Source organism: Myxine glutinosa, chromosome 5 (assembly GCF_964187855.1).
Source record: "Myxine glutinosa chromosome 5, kmMyxGlut1.1, whole genome shotgun sequence".
Taxonomy (NCBI): domain Eukaryota; kingdom Metazoa; phylum Chordata; class Myxini; order Myxiniformes; family Myxinidae; genus Myxine; species Myxine glutinosa.
Genome location: NC_136265.1, coordinates 181889559 through 181907723, shown reverse-complemented (window position 1 = coordinate 181907723; position 18165 = coordinate 181889559). Strand labels below are relative to the sequence as shown.

The 18165-nt window shown below is 48.0% G+C and overlaps 1 protein-coding gene across 4 annotated transcripts in view; it reads left to right on the top strand.

The window, feature by feature from the left end:
* OXA1L (OXA1L mitochondrial inner membrane insertase) overlaps nucleotides 1–18165 on the top strand; it is a 54571-nt gene that overhangs the window by 36038 nt on the left and 368 nt on the right. For all 4 annotated transcript variants that reach the window (XM_078779212.1, XM_068101988.2, XM_078779211.1 and 1 more), the window contains exons 6-9: nucleotides 3466–3630; nucleotides 4091–4195; nucleotides 4562–4721; nucleotides 18053–18133. In XM_078779212.1, coding sequence (XP_078635338.1) covers nucleotides 3466–3630; nucleotides 4091–4195; nucleotides 4562–4721; nucleotides 18053–18133 — 511 coding nt within the window. The remainder of the gene's footprint in view (nucleotides 1–3465; nucleotides 3631–4090; nucleotides 4196–4561; nucleotides 4722–18052; nucleotides 18134–18165) is intronic.

Below are 18165 nucleotides of genomic sequence, written 5' to 3'. Positions count from 1 at the left end.
GGGCGTCCTCACTCCGGCTTGGTTAGCCGCCATTGCCCATGTGCTCCGACGGGGTTACCACGAAGGGGCTGACTGTCAGCTCCTCGTCAAGGGCGGAGCCCGGTAACCCCCCCCGCACCCAATAAGAAGCGGCGGGCCGATTCCATCTGGGGCGGAGCTAACGAGCCGAGGGCGTGTCACTCCCCGCTGGATATACGCAGCCACTTACCGGAGGTGACGTGAGATGCGCCCCCAGCTTGGAGAGAGAAGTCGCCACCTCCGAGCGCTGAGAGACCTCCCTGCATCTTTTGGACCGCGCTTTATCCTGTCCCTGAGCCAAGGTGCACCTTGTGCTATCCATCGACTACCTGCCCTTCCTTGCCATCAATCCCTGTGTGAGTCAGTCTTGTCCCGTTTATCTGTGGTCTGTCGGGTCTAAGATAAGACCGTATTTAAGTGCCCACCTTTCTATGTTGTACCTCTTGTCAGTGTAATCTAAACGTTCTGCATACAAATATTATAACCTCCTCCGGAGGTCTTGAGAACTGTACCCCTGGTGTCGTGTCATTTAATCCCAGCCGTTGTGTCCTTTCCTTAATTGATTTAGCATAGCGCGATTTGGCCAACGTTCGAGTGGAATCGGGTAAACTGTGCAGACGCGGTCATACCAAACCGCTCGGTAAACTAACATCCAAAACCGCGTCTGTAACATTTGCTGTGCTGTGCTTCCTTAGTTAAATATATATATATATATATACACACACCAGTCACTATGCGATTTCATACCATCAGTGGTGAACCGCCATTAAGGTATCCCATCCAGCTATGCTGTACCTTAATGGGAGCGATAAGCACCGTCTGCCACATGGCACATTACCTCTGGTATCCACTCATTATATGGAATCCCCTGGATGCAGCCGGGAGCAAACCAATCCAAACCAATCCAGTATCTGAACTAAGATCAAAATTCTGCTCTGTCAGAGGGTTCTCTTGAGAGCTTGACAGGCAGAGTGTATGTACATGGCAGTGACGTCATTACTTGCGCTCATTGAAAGCTGGAGAACTGAACATATATTTGGATATATATATATAGTGTTGTGGATATGAGAATGTTTTTTTTATTTTATTGTTGTTGTAAAACGTTGTTGTAAAAGGTTGTTGTAAAAGGTTGTTGTAAAATATCACCCCTCCTCCCTCCGTTTGTGGTTGTATAAAGGTCAAAGGGCGTTTCCGTAGTTAGTCCATAAAACATACATGCAGGACACGATATATCTTTTTTGACAGTTATATCCTTATTATGTGTATTAGTGTAAGGCTGTGTCTTCCATTAATTGAAATACTCCATTGCACCAGTGAAAGAGAATAGATCCCCCTTTCCTTCCCATCCCCAAAAATCTCCCTTTCCTTCCCATCCCCAAAACCTCCATTTCCATATTACATCCCCTCTCGTCACTGCTGAGCCCTCGATTCCCAATCACCTCCCCTCCAATAACCGCCATTGACCATGTGCTTTGAGTCGGAGAAAAAAGGCGTGTCTCCACCTCGTCAGAGGGGAGGAGGGGCGTGCCCGCCCGTCGTCATCCAGGGCGGAGCCCGAGGGTCGCGCGACCAACCAGGGCCGAGGTGAGCACCCCGATGGGCGTGTCCAAAACGCCGGGGGCGTAATCGCTGGAGGCGCTATAAAAGGCGCAAAACGGAAGTGGTCAGGAGGAGTTGGTGAGAGATGCACTCTGAGTTGGTCTGAGTTGGTCGTCAAGAGAGTGGTGGTAAAGAGTGAGAGACCAAGAAAGAGTTGAGGGTTTAGACGAGTGGGACAAGGCCTGGCAAGGCAAGTGGAGGCGGCAGCAGCAGCGACACCCGGCAGCCGCTTGGGGCCTGGGCGGCGGTTTGGAGCAGGGCCGAAAAGGAACGGCGGCTGCTAAACGCGCCGATCGTGCTGCATGACCCCCCTTTGGACCTCCCTCTCCCTCCAGCCCTCCACATCCTGCGATTCCTGCAATTCCCCGCGTGAGTCAGTGTCTTTTGTTTGTTCTGTCCTGGGATAAGTTAAGCCTGTAGATAAGCTAGTATTTGCACTGTGTCACCTGCGTCTTATGTGTTGTAAATAAACTTAATTGCTCCTTTTTGCTTGTGTGTGTAAATAATAAACCCCATTACTCGTCTGTACGTCTTCTCGTTTTAATTCCTTTTCCTCTTTGCATTCGTCGTTTTTGTCTTTTCCCTCATTGAGCAGCTACGGTGCGATACGGCCAAAGTTCTGGGTGAATCGGGTGAGTTTTGTTAGGTCGCGGTCTTACACCACCGCTCGGTCTATAACATCTGTCCGCGACCTGTAACAATATATATATACACACACACATTATAAAACAGGAGTGTCTGTCCGTCCGTCCCAAATCTATTCCCTCAGTTTTGGGGCTAGCCCCGCCAAATCTTCTGTGGAACGTTTTGGGGTCCCAGCGGATGTTGTAAGGTAGGAGGTTTCATAAATTCCTCGATAAAATTATGATTTTGAAATTGACTCTTTGCCGACCTGCTCCCAAATCCGGAAGTGAAGAGATGACATCAATGGGCTGGTTTGAAAATATTTCGATACAATCATGATTTAATATCGTGTTTTGTTATAGTTTTCATGTATGATCGGAATGATGCTGTTTGGAATGAAAATAGAGATATTGAGATTTCATATGAATGAGGAAAATACGTGAGGGTTTCTACTTTGCAATCGTAACATTCGCGGATTCGCCATTGATTGGGGATTGAATCGTTCAGACTGGGTAGGTTTTTTTTCTGCAAGTCATTCACAAACCGGCTGTCCATGTCTGACGTTCAACTGAAGGTGGCACAGGAATGTGTAATTTATTGGTTCTATGGTTTAGCATTCACCATTTCCGCATTGTTTGTTTGCTTTTGGCTCCCATCCGTGTGTCGCATCCTGCGTAAAGCACGGGTACCTCGCTAGTATGTATATGTATATGTGTATGTGAACTTTGTCATCGTTTGGCATGATGTGTGATAATATGGCCTGTAACCCAATGGAGCTGACCGGATGTCCTCGAGGTACGCACACTCACCTTGTGTTTCATGGTCAGCGTGATTCATCAATGTGTGTGCCGTCCTTCGGATGGACGTTAAACCGGGGGTCCCATCCGCCAGCATGGGTCGGTGGATGTTAAAGATCCCATGGTGTCCTTCGCAAAGAGTAGGCGAATATCGCCGGCACCATGGCCAAATTCCAAATTCCTGCCCTAACTAGTCGAATGTCAGGCCTGGCCAGTCCGGTTCGTGAATTACTTGGGCCAAGCTTCCTCCGGCCGACATCACAAGGTGGGATAAGAGTGGCCGTTAAAGAGCAATAAAAAAAGCCTGTAACCCAATGATATTTGTGGTAGTTTGGTCGGTAAAGCAGTTAATGTTGTGGCCTGGTCGCTTACCCAGCTGATTTTGTAATGGCCACGAATCTTCCACCCTTCCTTTTTCTGCACACAGGTTCCCGTATTTCTCTCTACGTTTATAGCGCTGCGCAGAATGGCAGAACTTCCAGTTCCTTCACTGTCCACTGGTGGTTGTTGGTGGTTTCAGAACTTGGCTGCTGCAGACCCGTACTATGTACTTCCTGTTATCACTGCAGTGTCTATGATGGCTGTAATGGAGGTAAGACCGGACATTTTCCTTTTTTCCTTGTCATAACAGGTTCTGGTCAACTTTGACATGTCTCTGGCTATTTCCACAATAAATGGTCATTTTGACGGACCCTACTTTGAAGTGTATTCTTGACTGGATATGTTGGTCGAAGAATGTGAGCTAAATTATGTTTGAGAGCACATGTAATAAAGTTACAATGGAAATAAAATCATCGCCGAGTCGTGCCTCGTTTCATTTGTGTGGTCTTTTTAGTGGATGAGTGAAAGAGTGAAAGAGGTGGGTGAAGTGGATGAAGATGAAGTGAATAGAAGTGAAGATTAGTGAAAGAGTGGCGCTCTTTAGTGGATGCGATGAGCAGAAAATGCCTCAAGGACGTCGGGATTCCTTGAGGCATTAATCCCTAACCCAAACAACTTTTGTTTTTGTTTTTTTTTATCAAAAATCATTTCTCATCAATCTTCTATCGCAGATGGCGATTCAACAAGGCACGATGCACAGCCAGTACGTGGTCATGACTCAGATTTTCCGTGTTTTACCTTTCGTCATGATCCCTTTCTTTTCCTCCTTTCCAACAGTAAGTACATTTTTATAACCTCGCCCCTCCTCCCCAATTCCTGCAATGTGTAACTCACTCCCCACTCCGTTATGTAACCCACCCACCTCCCCCCACTCCACACTCCATTATGTAACCCACCCACCTTCCCCCCACTCCCCTATGTAACCCAATCCCCACCCCACACTCCATTATGTAACCCAACCCCCACCCCATACTCCCCTCCCCCCCACTCCATTATGTAATCCACCCACCTCCCCCCACTCCATTATGTAACCCACCAACCTCCCCCCCCCCACCCCCCCCCAACAGCCACCCCTCCCAAACTTCCCCGATATGCTTCCCGGCTGCACCTTGACCTTTCAGATGTCCTTTCTCCTCCATTAGGCGATCTTTATGTATTGGATCACAAGCAACTGTATCTCCATCCTGCAAGTTGGACTGCTGAACGTTCCAGCTGTCCGGCACACATTGAAAATCCCGGAGAAGACGGCCATCCCCCAAAACAAGCCGCCACAGCAAGGGTTCCTGAAGAGCCTTCAGAAAGGTGACTTCACTTCGTTCATCAAACTACACATCACATTTTTCAAACTATTCACCTCGTTCATCAACCGTCGCTCTTAACCGTTGTGCCAACACCAGACTTTTGACAAATGAGGTGAAGGTGGCTGGCTTAAGATTTTAGAGTCCTGCCATTGAATTAACACCAGGTGGGTTGACTCCCCTGTCATTCCTTTGACGTCGGCTCCACATCGTTCATCAAACTCTTCCCCTCGTTTTTCAACCTGATTCTTCTCCACTCTGATGGGACATTTCCTGAGCAGTCAGGGTTAGCTGGACTACGGTGACGGGTACCGACACACTACCTGGACTACGGTGGTGAGGGGTACCGACACACTACCTGGACTATGGTGAGGGGTACCGACACACTACCTGGACTATGGTGAGGGGTACCGACACACTACCTGGACTATGGTGAGGGGTACCGACACACTACCTGGACTATGGTGAGGGGTACCGACACACTACCTGGCCTATGGTGAGGGGTACCGACACTACCTGGACTATGGTGAGGGGTACCGACACATTACCTGGACTACGGTGAGGGGTACCGACACACTACCTGGACTACGGTGAGGGGTACCGACACACTACCTGGACTACGGTGGTGAGGGGTACCGACACACTACCTGGACTATGGTGAGGGGTACCGACACACTACCTGGACGATGGTGAGGGGTACCGACACACTACCTGGACTACGGTGAGGGGCACTGACACACTACCTGGACTACGGTGGTGAGGGATACTGACACTACCTGGACTACGGTGGGGAGGGGTACCGACACACTACCTGGACTACTGTGAAGAGTACAGACTCCCTAACTGGATTACTGTAAGGAGTGCAGACTCCCTAACTGGATTACTGTAAGGAGTGCAGACTCCCTAACTGGATTACTGTAAGGAGTACAGACTCCCTAACTGGATTACTGTAAGGAGTGCAGACTCCCTAACTGGATTACTGTAAGGAGTGCAGACTCCCTAACTGGATTACTGTAAGGAGTGCAGACTCCCGAACTGGATTACTGTAAGGAGTACAGACTCCCTAACTGGATTACTGTAAGGAGTACAGACACCTTAACTGGATTACTGTAAGGAGTAAACTCCATAACTGGATTACTGTAAGGAGTAAACTCCCTAACTGGATTACTGTAAGGAGTAAACTCCCTAACTGGATTACTGTAAGGAGTAAACTCCCTAACTGGATTACTGTAAGGAGTAAACTCCCTAACTGGATTACTGTAAGGAGTAAACTCCCTAACTGGATTACTGTAAGGGTAACGAAGATTTATTTTAGTTTATCGATTAATCAGTAACAGTTTGAGAGGGAGAGAGAGGAGTTCTTTTTAATTCATTCATTTTGATCTCTCTTGGACCGATGATATTTACATTAATCGGCAAAGTGCTTGAGGATGCACGTTGCATGTAATCATACGGTATACGGCTGGGTATGCACTCTGTGAGTACTGGGTAGTCATACGTTATATGGCTAGGTATGCACTCTGTGGGTTCTGGATCACGTTATGTGTAGTCATACGGTATATGGCCAGGTATGCACTCTATGGGTTCTGGGTCACGTTGTGTGTAGTCATACAGTATACGGCTAGGTATGCACTCTGTGGGTTTTGGATCACGTTATGTGTAGTCATACGGTATATGGCTAGGTATGCACTCTATGGGTTCTGGATCACGTTATGTGTAGTCATACGGTATACGGCTAGGTATGCACTCTGTGGGTTCTGGATCACGTTATGTGTAGTCATACGTTATATGGCTAGGTATGCACTCTGTGGGTTCTGGATCATGTTCTGTGTAATCATACGGTATACGGCTAGGTATGCACTCTGTGGGTTCTGGATCACGTTATGTGTAGTCATACGTTATATGGCTAGGTATGCACTCTGTGGGTAATGGATCACGTTATGTGTAGTCATACGGTATATGGCTAGGTATGCACTCTGTGGGTAATGGATCACGTTATGTGTCATCATACGGTATATGGCTAGGTATGCACTCTGTGGGTTCTGGATCACGTTATGTGTAATCATACGGTATATGGCTAGGTATGCACTCTGTGGGTTCTGGATCACGTTATGTGTAATCATACGGTATATAGCTAGGTATGCACTCTGTGGGTTCTGGATCACGTTATGTGTAGTCATACGTTATATGGCTAGGTATGCACTCTGTGGGTTCTGGATCACGTTATGTGTAATCATACGGTATATGGCTAGGTATGCACTCTGTGGGTTCTGGATCACGTTGTGTGTAATCATACGGTAGGTATATGGCTAGGTATGCACTCTATGGGTTCTGGATCACGTTGTGTGTAATCATACGGTATATGGCTAGGTATGCACTCTGTGGGTAATGGATCACGTTATGTGTAATCATACGGTATATGGCTAGGTATGCACTCTGTGGGTAATGGATCACGTTATGTGTAATCATACGGTATATGGCTAGGTATGCACTCTGTGGGTTCTGGATCACGTTATGTGTAATCATACGGTATATGGCTAGGTATGCACTCTATGGGTAATGGATCACGTTATGTGTAATCATACGGTATATGGCTAGGTATGCACTCTGTGGGTTCTGGATCACGTTATGTGTAATCATACGGTATATGGCTAGGTATGCACTCTGTGGGTTCTGGATCACGTTATGTGTAGTCATACGTTATATGGCTAGGTATGCACTCTGTGGGTTCTGGATCACGTTATGTGTAATCATACGGTATATGGCTAGGTATGCACTCTGTGGGTTCTGGATCACGTTATGTGTAATCATACGGTATATGGCTAGGTATGCACTCTGTGGGTTCTGGATCACGTTATGTGTAGTCATACGTTATATGGCTAGGTATGCACTCTGTGGGTTCTGGATCACGTTATGTGTAATCATACGGTATATGGCTAGGTATGCACTCTGTGGGTTCTGGATCACGTTATGTGTAATCATACGGTATATGGCTAGGTATGCACTCTGTGGGTTCTGGATCACGTTATGTGTAATCATACGGTATATGGCTAGGTATGCACTCTGTGGGTTTGGGGTTGTGGTTTGTTTTTGGTCTCTCTTTAAAAACGAGTCTTTACTTTCTGCTTCTGCCACAGACGATTGATCGATTATTTAATTTCCTATTAGCTGGTATCTTGAGCTTATCACTCACTCTACCACATCCTCATCCAAACTTCAACACCAACCATTTTGTGGAACTTTACACATGGAGGAAGGTTGATCACAAGTTCTGTTTTCCTGCATCATCACAATAACCAAGAAAATGATTGAGTTTGTAACGTTTATCAAAAATGAAACCGTATGTTGCAAAAGTATGCTTGGTCGGCAAATGATTCGAGGCAAATTCAGAGGTACTATTGATTTGATTCGTTATCCCAAAATGAGGATGTCTGTAATAATACTGTTTACATCAAAACAAGACTTTGAAATGTGGCTGCTGTTAAGACGTCATGTGATGTGGGACTCATGACCACTAACTCCCCGATCATGTCAATGATTAGCATCCCCTTAAGAAGCTGCTGAGAAAATCCAGAGGGAGTTGTTGCCATTCCTGATGCAAAGCAGACTCCAACTGGGCAAAAGTCTACAACTACACAGAAGAGTCCATTTTCTTAAATCTACTCCTAAGAAGGTCCCAAATGTGTTCCATTGGAGTTAAATCAGGGGTCTTTGTTGGCCAATGTGACGGCATCGATAAGTCTGTGATTGACCAAGACAGGTGGGGTCTGCCATCGTCATCTCTGCGTACAGGTCTTGAGAAGTTTGTCGTTATCGAAATGGAGAACACGATTGAAAATGTCCCAACAGTACTCACCTGTATTTATAATTGCAGCCTCATATAACGGATCCACCACAAAATGGGATGGACTCCACTATGTTCTTGGGATGGGTGTATCGACTGTGTTCAGTTCCCACAAAACCCAAGTTCAATCATTAGTCACTTACAGGAGAAGTCAAGACTCGAAAACACACCAATGGATCTTCCTCCATGATTCGTGTTGCCGTGAACGGCCCCCTGCCAAGGGGATTGCTTTGTGTTCTGGGGTAAGAAGAGCGGGTTGCTTTATGCCCTGGGGGTAAGAAGAGTGGGTTGCTTTGTGTTCTGGGGTAAGAAAAGCGGGTTGCTTTGTGTTCTGGGGTAAGAAGAGTCGGGTTGCTTTGTGCTCTGGGGTAAGAAGAGTCGGGTTGCTTTGTGCTCTGGGGTAAGAAGAGTGGTTGCTTTGTGCTCTGGGGTAAGAAGAGTCGGGTTGCTTTGTGCTCTGGGGTAAGAAGAGTGGGTTGCTTTGTGCTTTGGGATAAGAAGAGCGGGTTGCTTTGTGTTCTGGGGTAAGAAGAGCGGGTTGCTTTGTGCTCTGGGGGTAAGAAGAGCGGGTTGCTTTATGCTCTGGGGTAAGAAGAGCGGGTTGCTTTATGCTCTGGGGTAAGAAGAGCAGGATGCTTTGTGTTCTGGGGTAAGAAGAGCGGGTTGCTTTGTGTTCTGGGGTAAGAAGAGCGGGTTGCTTTGTGTTCTGGGGTAAGAAGAGCGGGTTGCTTTGTGTTCGTGTTCTGGGGTAAGAAGAGCGGGTTGCTTTGTGCTCTGGGATAAGAAGAGCGGGTTGCTTTGTGTTCTGGGGTAAGAAGAGCGGGTTGCTTTGTGCTCTGGGGTAAGAAGAGCGGGTTGCTTTGTGTTCTGGGGTAAGAAGAGCGGGTTGCTTTGTGCTCTGGGGTAAGAAGAGTCGGGTTGCTTTGTGCTCTGGGGTAAGAAGAGCGGGTTGCTTTGTGCTCTGGGGTAAGAAGAGCGGGTTGCTTTGTGCTCTGGGGTAAGAAGAGCGGGTTGCTTTGTGCTCTGGGGTAAGAAGAGCGGGTTGCTTTGTGCTCTGGGGTAAAGAGCGGGTTGCTTTGTGCTCTGGGGTAAAGAGCGGGTTGCTTTGTGTTCTGGGGTAAGAAGAGCGGGTTGCTTTGTGCTCTGGGGTAAGAAGAGTCGGGTTGCTTTGTGCTCTGGGGTAAGAAGAGCGGGTTGCTTTGTGCTCTGGGGTAAGAAGAGCGGGTTGCTTTGTGCTCTGGGGTAAAGAGCGGGTTGCTTTGTGCTCTGGGGTAAGAAGAGCGGGTTGCTTTGTGCTCTGGGGTAAGAAGAGCGGGTTGCTTTGTGCTCTGGGGTAAGAAGAGCGGGTTGCTTTGTGCTCCGGGGTAAGAAGAGCGGGTTGCTTTATGCTCTGGGGTAAGAAGAGCGGGTTGCTTTGTGCTCTGGGTTAAAGAGTGGGTTGCTTTGTGCTCTGGGGGTAAGAAGAGAGGGTTGCTTTGTGCTCTGGGGTAAGAAGAGTGGGTTGCTTTATGCTCTGGGGTAAGAAGAGCGGGTTGCTTTGAGCTCTGGGTTAAAGAGTGGGTTGCTTTGTGCTCTGGGGGTAAGAAGAGAGGGTTGCTTTGTGCTCTGGGTTAAAGAGTGGGTTGCTTTGTGCTCTGGGGGTAAGAAGAGAGGGTTGCTTTGTGCTCCGGGGTAAGAAGAGCGGGTTGCTTTATGCTCTGGGGTAAGAAGAGCGGGTTGCTTTGTGCTCTGGGGTAAAGAGCGGGTTGCTTTGTGCTCTGGGGTAAGAAGAGCGGGTTGCTTTGTGCTCTGGGGTAAGAAGAGCGGGTTGCTTTGTGCTCTGGGGTAAGAAGAGCGGGTTGCTTTGTGCTCCGGGGTAAGAAGAGCGGGTTGCTTTATGCTCTGGGGTAAGAAGAGCGGGTTGCTTTGTGCTCTGGGTTAAAGAGTGGGTTGCTTTGTGCTCTGGGGGTAAGAAGAGAGGGTTGCTTTGTGCTCTGGGGTAAGAAGAGCGGGTTGCTTTATGCTCTGGGGTAAGAAGAGCGGGTTGCTTTGTGCTCTGGGTTAAAGAGTGGGTTGCTTTGTGCTCTGGGGGTAAGAAGAGAGGGTTGCTTTGTGCTCTGGGGTAAGAAGAGCGGGTTGCTTTGTGCTCTGGGGTAAAGAGCGGGTTGCTTTGTGCTCTGGGGTAAGAAGAGCGGGTTGCTTTGTGCTCTGGGGTAAGAAGAGCGGGTTGCTTTGTGCTCCGGGGTAAGAAGAGCGGGTTGCTTTATGCTCTGGGGTAAGAAGAGCGGGTTGCTTTGTGCTCTGGGTTAAAGAGTGGGTTGCTTTGTGCTCTGGGGGTAAGAAGAGAGGGTTGCTTTGTGCTCTGGGGTAAGAAGAGCGGGTTGCTTTATGCTCTGGGGTAAGAAGAGCGGGTTGCTTTGTGCTCTGGGTTAAAGAGTGGGTTGCTTTGTGCTCTGGGGGTAAGAAGAGAGGGTTGCTTTGTGCTCTGGGGTAAGGAGAGCGGGTTGCTTTGTGCTCTGGGTTAAAGAGTGGGTTGCTTTGTGCTCTGGGGGTAAGAAGAGAGGGTTGTTTTGTGCTCTGGGTTAAAGAGTGGGTTGCTTTGTGCTCTGGGGGTAAGAAGAGCGGGTTGCTTTGTGCTCTGGGTTAAAGAGTGGGTTGCTTTGTGCTCTGGGGGTAAGAAGAGTCGGGTTGCTTTGTGCTCTGGGGTAAGAAGAGCGGGTTGCTTTGTGCTCTGGGGTAAGAAGAGTCGGGTTGCTTTGTGCTCTGGGGTAAGAAGAGCGGGTTGCTTTGTGCTCTGGGGTAAGAAGAGCGGGTTGCTTTGTGCTCTGGGGTAAGAAGAGCGGGTTGCTTTGTGCTCTGGGTTAGGAAGGGTGGATCTTATTAGTAACTTCCGGGTTCGGTTGCGAGAGGACGCTGGCGTTGCATATTCGCCGCTTCTCCGACTGGATGGATGTACAGGGTCTGCTTCTACCTTTCTGACCTGACATCTCACACCTGTCCTGCCTTTTCACACCCGCACGTGCCGCGTGTTCTCCGGCTGGATAACGGAATCTGCTTTTGATGGTACGGAATACGGAATTCGAAAGGCCCGCTCCCGTTGATTGTGGCCGTGGCCTTGTTTGCCGGTGGCCTTGTGGCCTTGTTTGCCGCTGTGGTCTTGATTAGCGGCTGCAGTCGTTTGCCGCTGCGTTTGCCGCTGCGTTTGCCGCTGCGTTTGCCGCTTTGCCTCCTCGACCTTGGCCTCGTACTCGTCCCTTCGCTCCTGCCTGGCATGGCTCTGAAGTACTCCGCCGCAAGGCTTCTTCTGCTCAATACCCGCTCCACCCCATCATGCATCTCTGCCATCAAATCAAATGGACTCCTCCGACGACCCAGGTACATTCACCGTGGCTCCGGTCGCAAGTTTGTTTATTTGCAATCAGGTCACTCCATCCCCGTCCTCTGGTCGGCTCAGCGCACTCTCACTCTTCGTCCCAGCGCACCTGGTCACAGCAACCCACACGATCGCACCTCTTGCCTACGAACCCTGGCTAAATCACCTGAATTCATCCCTGCTGTTCAAAACAACATCAAGCTCACCCTGTTCAACACCCGGTCCCTCAACAATAAATGCCTCATCCTGAACGAATACATCCTGGATAACAAACTGGACTTTCTCTGTCTCACCGAAACCTGGCAACAACCTCTGGACTACTACACACTCAACCTCACCACACCCAATGGATATTCCTACGTCAATAAACCACGCTCGGAGGGCCGAGGTGGTGGAATTGCCGTTATCCACCGTCAAGACATCAAGACCAACCTCATCTCCATCTCATCTGCTCCATCATTTGAACACCTGGCTTTAAAACTCTCTGGTCACACGCAGTCAGTCATGGCTGTCGTCTACCGCCCTCCCAAACCACACCCATCATTCCTGTCTGACTTCTCCTACTTTCTGACCCAGCTATGTTCCCTCTCCCCCTCAATCCTCCTCCTTGGTGATTTCAATATCCACATGGACTCCACTGACTCCACAATAACCACTGACTTCACTGATTTACTCACCTGCTTTAACCTCACTCAACATGTCGACTTTCCTACCCATATCCGTGGTCACATTTTGGACCTTGTCTGCTCCACTGGATTAAATTTGCACCATCTCTATGGCTCCGACCTCACCCTCTCTGACCACTTAGCCATCACTCTGACCATCAACATCCCCGCCCCAACACCAAGGCATTATCGCACAATCAACTTCCGTAAGCTAAACGCTCTTTCACCTACCTCATTCTCATCCACCCTCTCTGAAAAAATGTCCACTTCTCCCTTCATTGACCTCCACACCCCTTCCGACCTCACTGACTACTACAACCACACTCTCTCCTCCTGCCTTGACCAGCTTGCGCCTGTAAAAACCAAAATAGTTTCTTTCACCCATTCTGCTCCCTGGTTTACCCCTGAACTCCACCTGATGAAAACTCGTGCTCGCCAACTTGAAAGACTCCGCAATAAAACGGGTCTCACAGTTCACTCCCAAGCCTACAAGGACCACATACAACACTACAAAGATGCCCTCTCCCGCGCCCGCTCTGCCTACTACTCTCAAATTATCCACTCTGGCTCCGGAAACCCAAAAGCACTCTTCTCGACAATAAACAAACTCCTCCGCCCCCTGAACACCACCACCCAGTCATTCACAGTAGACAACTGCATCTCCTTCCTCTCTTTCTTCCAACGCAAAATTGACAACATCTACAACAGCTTGACCACCGCCGCACCCGCTCCCCCTCCAACCACCTGCCCCCCCTTGTCCTGCCATCCCCTGTCTCGGTTCTCCCCAATCTCTCCTACTGACCTCTCTGAACTCCTCATAGGAATGAAAACTGCCACCTGCACTCTTGACCCCATCCCCTCCAGCTTTGTCAAAGCCTCCCTCCCTGCTCTCTCTCCACTTATCATTGCAACAATAAACTCCTCCCTGTCTACAGGCATCGTCCCACCTTCCCTCAAAATTGCTGCTGTTACCCCCATTCTAAAAAAACCTGGTCTAAACCCTGACACCCTAAACAACTTCAGACCCATCTCCAACCTACCCTTTCTGTCAAAAGTTTTGGAACGCGCTGTAGCCACTCAACTCAAACATCATCTCTCTGCCAATAACTTGTATGAAACATTCCAATCCGGATTCCGCTCCAACCACAGTACTGAAACTGCTCTCCTCAAAATCACCAACGACCTTCTCCTCTCCTCTGACGCTGGCAACCTCAACATTCTCGTCCTCCTCGACCTCAGCGCTGCCTTTGACACCATCGATCACACTATCCTCCTCACCCGACTTGAATCCACCTTTAACGTCACCGGCACTGCCCTCTCTTGGATTAAATCATACCTCTCTGACAGATGCCTGTTCATCTCCATCAATAACTGCAAATCCCCCACTGCTCCCCTCCCCCAAGGTGTCCCCCAAGGTTCAGTTCTCGGCCCCCTCCTCTTCATCCTTTACCTGTCCCCGCTCGGTCACTTAATCCGCCGTCATGGTCTCCAATTCCACTGCTTCGCCGATGACATCCAGCTTTTCATCTCCACCAAGTCCGTCTCCACCGACACCCACTCTATCCTGACAAACTGCATCACTGAAATAAAATCCTGGCTTCAAATCAACTTCCTCAAGCTTAACTGTGATAAATCTGAAATAATCATCATTGGCCCAAAAACGCTCACAAAATCCACCCATAACTTTGCCCTCAACATCGACGGTATCCCAGTATCCACCTCCCCTCACATCCGGAATCTTGGCGTCATCTTTGACCAAACCCTTTCCTTCGACAAATACACTAAACAGATCACAAAGTCAGCCTTCTTTCACCTGAAAAACATTGCCCGTCTCCGCTCATCCCTCTCCTCCACGGCTGCAGAAACCCTCATCCACGCCTTCATCACCTCCCGTCTGGACTACTGCAATAGCCTCCTCTATGGTTCACCCTCAAAAATCACCAATAAACTCCAATACATTCAGAACTCCGCTGCCCGTCTACTCACTCATTCCCGGACCCGTGACCACATCACCCCCGTCCTTTACAAGCTTCACTGGCTCCCCATCCCCCAGAGAATCCAGTACAAAATCCTCCTCTTGACATACAAAGCCCTCCATAACCTGGCCCCATCCTACCTGGCTGACCTCCTCTCCAGACACACTCCCACCCGCAACCTCCGCTCTGCTGGTACCAACCTCCTGACCCCCTCCATCCGGACCAAATTCAGATCCTGGGGGGACAGGGCCTTCTCCATCGCTGCTCCCACCCTCTGGAACTCACTACCTCACACCATCAGAGACTCCTCCTCACTCACCACATTCAAAACATCACTAAAGACCCACCTGTTCAACGCTGCATTCAACATTCAACCCACAGCATTTAACCCCTGACTATCTCTTCTCCTTCTCCCTCCTTTTGCTTTAAATATTTCCCTATTGATTCTTGTCTTGTCTTTTTGATTCTTGTCTTATATATATGCCGTATATCGCTGCTGTTTGTTTTCTTGATTCTTGTCTTTTTGCAATTGTTGTTTTCATGTATTGTTATGCATTATGTTTTCCACTCTGTCAAAGCGCCTTTGGGCTTCTGGAAAAGCGCTATACAAAATAAATGAATTATTATTATTATTATTATTAGTCTTGAGGCTTTGTAACCTCCAGCATGAAGCCGGCACTTCCACATAGTTCTTGCTCGGGAGATTTCATTCGTGCCACAACAGTTCTCTTTTGTCAAATGGAGACAAGCACTGTTGTCTGAAAAAGCTGATCAGGGCTGCATCCTGGGTTGTCTACATCAAGGCTGTTCTTCAACATCATTGGCTTATTGATGTTTGCAGACCAATCTGATCAGTCTGATGGAAGCGAAGTTGATGTCCAGTTTCACTGCAGAACGTCCCAACGTTGTCCCAATATTTTGCCATCTTTGGGCTTGACAGTCTTCCATGGACTAACAGTCCATCAAAGGATGTGAAGAAGACAACTTTTTACATTTGTCTTCTTTCAATCCAAGGAGCTTGTTGTTCTGCTTTTGTTTTATTTGTGTAGCCCCCACCTCGAGTTGCCTTCTGGCTTTGTGGCGGGCAATATCCCTTAAAAAATTTTTTTTAATGTAATAGTCCATCAAAGGATGTAACACAATTATATTGTTACTTTCTCCAAACCTTGAACTGGTGAAAGTGTTTCTTTTCACGTTGATACCCCCTACGGTGCACTACGGCTGGGTGTACAATGACCTTGCCCCACTGATGACTGAATTAGAACGGCACTCTGACGTCGACCGATATGCCTCCACCCACATTATTACATCATTATAATACTTGTACCAAGTTTGATTTAAATCCATTCAGCTGTTCTCAAGTTATCACATTTCTACCTGACATGACCTCTGACCTTTGCCCCCAAAATCTAATCAGTTAATCTTTAAATCACTATACACACCTGTACCAAGTTTGACTGAGATCCCTTCAGCCGTTCTCAAGTTATGTTGGTAATGAAAACCTATCACGGACGGACAGACGGAGACAAACAACCTGAAAACATAATGCATCCGGCGACTTCGTCATCGGAGGCATAAAAAACAACCCGTCCATGGAGGGTGCTTTCATTTATGTTTGAAATAAGTTTTGATTAAAAAAAAAACATTCACAAACAGTACTCTTTTGTTGGTGTCATTAACTCTTTTCCCATGTGCATATGTCAATTGTTCAGCTTTAGTTGCATATGAAGCACAAACTGTATCGGAAGTTAAACATCTTTTTTTCTTTTTCCTTTTTTTTTCCTTCTTTTTTTTGTATACAAGATCGAGGCTCGTGAAAGAGCGAACATTAATCACACAGAAAGACAAACCGACACATAAAACATATAACATCGGGAGCGGTAGACAAGATGGGGAGAGAGGGGGAAGGACACAAACACAACATTTGAGAGCAGGGACCGAGAGGCATGGAGACATCGAGAGATCTGTGGGAGGGAGAGGGCTTTGGGGGTGGAGGCATGGGAAGGGGGGGGGGTGGGAGAGGTATAAAACATATGGACACTGCCACCAACAAATCTGCAAAGGATTGTGCAGCTTGTTTTCCCAATCAGAGTAAAGATTGAAGAAAAATGAGCAGAAAGGTCCACAAGAGCAAATAAAGCAAATCACCGTCCATATCAACTCAAACCACTGCTGTTGCTGTTAAACTACTACTACTTTGTGTGGGCTCGGCCTTGCTGTCCTTCCTTGACACACCTAAGCTCCTCACCACATACAAGGCTTCCATCCGCAGCTCAATGGAGTACTGCTCTCTCCTCTGGGCTGGTGCTCCTGCCTCACACCTAGCTCGCCTTCACGCTGTTGAAACCAAAGCGTTCAGAATCATTGGAATCTCCCGCAATGACGCTATCTCCGAGGGCCTTTCACTTACTCACCGCAGGCAGGTTGGTGGTCTTTCCGTCTTCTACCGACTCCTCTCCGGCCTTGCTCCCCCAGCTCTCTCTGTGCTCTGTCCCCCAAATATTCCTGCAGGTCGCACAAGATCTGCCTGCAACCCTCTTATGGTTAAACTGCCAAAATCTAGGCTCTCTGCTCACCTTCACTCCTTCATTCCTCTTTTCTCCCACCTCTGGAACAAACTCCCACACTCTCTTCAATCCCACTCCTCCCTCCAGGTCTTTAAAACAGCTGTTCACCACCATCTCTTATCTTCCCCAATCCAAAACCTTGATCTTTTCTACCCCTGCTAATTTCACCCCAAATCCACTTTTTTGAGGTGCCGACTTCTTTCCTGGAAGTCCTTGGTGTCCTTGCGTTTTATACCTATCCTGCCTCCACCCAAGCCCTCTCCCTCCCACACATCTCCCGATGTCCCTGCTCTCAAATGTTGTGTTTGTGTGCTTCCTCCCCTTCTCTCCCCATCGTGTCTACCGCTCCCCTTTTTACATACTTTGTTTGCTTGTTTGTTTGCTTGTTTGTTTGTTTGATTTGTGTTTGATAAATGTTAGCTCTTTCACGAGCCTCGATTCTGTATACAAAAAAAAAAAATCCATTGTTGGGAGAGTAGAAGCAGCAAGTCCAAGGTGGAGAGGCCGAAGAAAAGGAATGATTGGCATTTCCCCATTCTCTTTCTGCTGTTCCTTTTGTTGTTGTGTCCTGATCCGTTCTGTGGTTTAGCTCTTCCACGAGCTTCGACTCGATAGACAAATAACATCATGGGATATTTAATGTCCATCAATTAATGTTCTCCGATGGTATACCCAGCTTTATGTACATCTGAGTGATGGCACACCTGTCTGTGAAACAACAATCCACCAATTGATATTGGGGTTGGGAATCAAACCCAGACTAGACAGCTCAAAATGCTTTGCCTCAGTACCACTTAATAAATCAGGTGCTTTTGATTTGGTAGAAAACACTCAATAGATCAATTTTTGCTTAACAATTGGATTGGAATGCAGCTCGGCAAGACCTCTACTCACCTTTTGACTCGAAGAATGCACATCTGTCTGTGTACAGGTTGGGAAGATGCAAAGGATGCGTATACAGTGCAGGAACGAGAGCGACATTATGATGATCACCTTGAGAAAGCTGCCAAAGGTGAGCAGTTTCCTTCAAAGCAAAATACTTCT